The 3,437-nt window shown below is 33.3% G+C and overlaps 1 protein-coding gene across 1 annotated transcript; it reads left to right on the forward strand.

The window, feature by feature from the left end:
• Positions 1 to 389: 389 nt before the first annotated feature.
• On the forward strand, positions 390 to 2,035 carry LOC107770137 (AP2/ERF and B3 domain-containing transcription factor At1g51120-like). The gene is made up of 2 exons (XM_075231800.1): positions 390 to 863; positions 1,514 to 2,035. The coding sequence occupies exons 1-2, from the start codon at positions 390 to 392 to the stop codon at positions 2,033 to 2,035; spliced, it is 996 nt and encodes a 331-aa protein (XP_075087901.1).
• Positions 2,036 to 3,437: the final 1,402 nt, after the last annotated feature.

Genomic DNA, 3,437 nt, shown 5'->3' on the forward strand with positions numbered 1-3,437 from the left:
ACAAAATAGATTTTGGTTGTATCCAAAAGTACACCCCCGACCTTCAAATTCTGAGTTCGGCTCTGGGGGTGTCGATGTGTCAATTGACACCCTCCACCAGTAAATTATATAATGTATCTAGGTTAAAAGAATTATGTATGTATACTATATGTTGAATATTCTCAACTTTTTCTGTGTAGTTACTTTTTTATAATTTGACTCATCTTAGTGAAAATCGTGATCTTGAGCCGATCGAAAACAGTCTCTCTGCCCAATCGGGGTAGGGGTAAGGTCTGCGTACAAACTATTTTTTCCAGACTTCACTGGCGGGATTTTACTGGGTCGTCGTTATTGTTGTTGTTGGTGGTGGTGAAAATCCTGACTCCGTTACTGTTTTCACCAGATTCACAATGGAAGAGGAAACAAACATGATATCAAGCACCACAACATACCTAACTGGAGATTGTGATTCAAGCAGTACAAAAAACCTACAGTCCAAAAAACACAAAAGAAATGCATATCAAAGAAAAGCTTGTATTTCTGGTTCAAGATTTAAAGGTGTAATAGGGCAAAACAATGGTCATTGGGGAGCTCAGATATATACTAATCAACAAAGAATTTGGCTTGGGACTTTTAAATCAGAAACAGAAGCTGCAATGGCTTATGACAGTGCTGCAATTCGACTTCGTAGTCAAGATTCACATAGAAACTTGCCTTGGACAAATTCTACAGTTGAAGAACCAAATTTTCAGAAACAGTTTTCAACTGAAGATATTCTCAGAATGATCAAAGAAGGTTCTTATCCTTCAAAGTTTGATGAGTATTTGAAAGAAAAATATGAAGAGTGTCACCCTTTCAATACTTTGCCAGTGGCGGAACTAAAGGTAAGGAAGAGGTTCGTTCGAAAATTATACTGTGTAAGTAGGGTAAAACAACTTTTTTAAGTTTATATTTCGTTGGTGTAAAAAGTTTTTTACACTATCATGTCACACAAAAGATAATTACAAGTAACCTTCCACGAATAGTGAAATCTGCAATTTATAAGTAACCTTCCACGAAAAATAAAATTTGGAAGGTAACCTGTTGACCTGACCTGATAGTATTAAATTTCTTTAGACTGACGGTTTATATAAGTTAAATGCATATATAAACTGTTGAATTACCGTAACATAAGGGAAAATTGTAAATATAAGTATTTTTATTACGCCAAAAAGAAGATTGACACATAATTGTTATTGTATAATTATTTTATATCATTTTTATTAACTTATGTAATAGAGTTCCCCTTGCCACCAGAAGGAAATCTGTAATCTAGAAATAACCTTCCACGAAATGTAAAATTTATAAGGCATGTCGTCTGCTATAACAAGTAAAAATGACCTGATAGTGTAAAAACTGTCAGTGTATATAAGTTAAACGCATATATAAACGGATGAATTTCCTTAACATAAAGAAAGCGTGTAAGCATAACATTCTTGCATTTTTTTAAAAAAAATCTTCTTATTAAAATTCCTGACTCTGCCAGTGCTTACAGGCGAACGAGGGATTCTCATACAAGCAGCTTTTCCAAAAGGAGTTAACTCCAAGTGATGTGGGAAAGCTAAATAGGCTTGTGATCCCAAAGAAATATGCATCAAAATACTTCCCACAAATCCAAGAAGTTCCAGATGTTGAGTTGGTATTTTATGATACCTCAAGAAAACAATGGAAGTTTCGTTATTGTTATTGGAAAAGTAGCCAAAGCTTTGTTTTCACAAAAGGTTGGAATAGGTTTGTGAAAGATAAAGGTTTAAGAGCAAATGACACAATTGTTTTCAACTTGTGTGAGTACAAGACTGGACCAAAAGAGATTTCTACTGATTTTGTGATAGATGTGTTAAAGGGAATTGAAGTTTTGCCAGAACCAAAAGTGGAAATTGAAGAAAGAATGAAGACACAATCATCTGATCATGCTATGGAACCAGTTTGGCTTTTTGGGGTGCAAATAGGCTTGACAAATAATAACGACGTCAAATATTATGCCTCAGTCTCCAATAAGTTGGGGTCGACTATATGAATCATCACTTCTTCATTTAAGTTCAACTCATTATCACCATCATCCTAATGCAAAAAGGCTGGACGGAGACAAAAAAACACCCTTTTAGCAATTGCGCTACTAGCATTAAGTACTTTAATGTTTTTTTGGGGTGCATTAGACTTCTAAAGTTTTTTTTTTAAAAGGGTGCCTTAGAGAAATAATAAAGTTGTTTTTGCGTGACATGTGGGTATCTTCTACTGATACTCGTGTCGGGGTAGGCTACTTATTTTACACCCCTCGGGGTGCAACCCTTTCACTAGTCCTGCGTGAACGTGAATTGCTTCGTGCGCCGGATTGCTTTTTTGTTAAAACTTCTAATTATTTTTGCTTGAATTGTCTCCTAGAAACCGAGCAGCCTTAAATGACAGTTTTACCATATTTTGTTATATTGATACAAAATTAGGCTATGGTCCTTTCTTGTTGCTAATGCTAATAGCTATTCAAGGAAGAATGGCAGATGAGTTTTAGTTTTACTCCCAATTTCCAGAATAGAATATTCTTCTAGTTAGATATATTGGCATCAACATTAAATTGAACATATATTAGACAGCCACATTTGTATTTTTTAAGCAAAATAATAAAAAGAAAAAATAGTTTAAACAAGTTTCTAAAAGGAAAATAGTTTGAGAAGAGGGGAACAATAAACTTGCACATACATACAGCTTGCCTCACCACAATTTTCATGTATAATTCATATATAATCATGTATAATATGTGCATAATCAATATATACAAGCTAAGAAAAATATACAATAAATTCGGCTAGCTATTCAGGTAAAGATACCTTAATAGTTCGACAAGTCATATTTGGTGAAAATAGCACAGGCTAGCCATTTTTCGGCCTGGTAATCGAAAAATAGCCAGCGTTTGCAAAGTCATTGTAAAATAGCTACTATTTTGTTGAAACACGAAAAGTTTCAGCATAATATGCGAGATTATAGAGCTCTTACGTATAAAGTTCCAGCATACCATGTTGAAACTCTAGCACATTATGCTGGAATCTCATATGAAAACAATTCGAATTCCAGCATATTATGGTGGAATATTTCCGTATTTTAAGGGTGTTTTAATTCAAATTTTATTTTTATATGAAAAAGTGACTAAATTTCGAATACTTTTGACACTGTAGCTATTTTTCAATTACAAGTTGTAAATCTAACTATATTTTTATTTTTTTTCCCGTCAAATTGGTCTAACATCACTAACACGTCATAATTAATAAGAGAATATAATATAAAGTTATATAAATCTACTATATTTATACAGCCCTATTCAAAAATAAAATGTCATTTTAAATCAATTCTTTCAGAAACACTGCCAAGTAAAATCCTGAGCATCAGATTCTCATGTTATAATATCAGAAAGTGGAAATGGATTATAA

Source organism: Nicotiana tabacum, chromosome 15 (assembly GCF_000715075.1).
Source record: "Nicotiana tabacum cultivar K326 chromosome 15, ASM71507v2, whole genome shotgun sequence".
Classification (NCBI taxonomy): Eukaryota; Viridiplantae; Streptophyta; class Magnoliopsida; order Solanales; family Solanaceae; genus Nicotiana; species Nicotiana tabacum.

Bases quoted from the DNA above. Each gene is read 5' to 3' on its own strand.
- LOC107770137 (XM_075231800.1), top strand. From the start codon at position 390: ATGGAAGAGGAAACAAACATGATATCAAGCACCACAACATACCTAACT. The intron at 864-1,513 runs GTAAGGAAGAGG...CAGTGCTTACAG, and splicing joins TGCCAGTGGCGGAACTAAAG to GCGAACGAGGGATTCTCATA.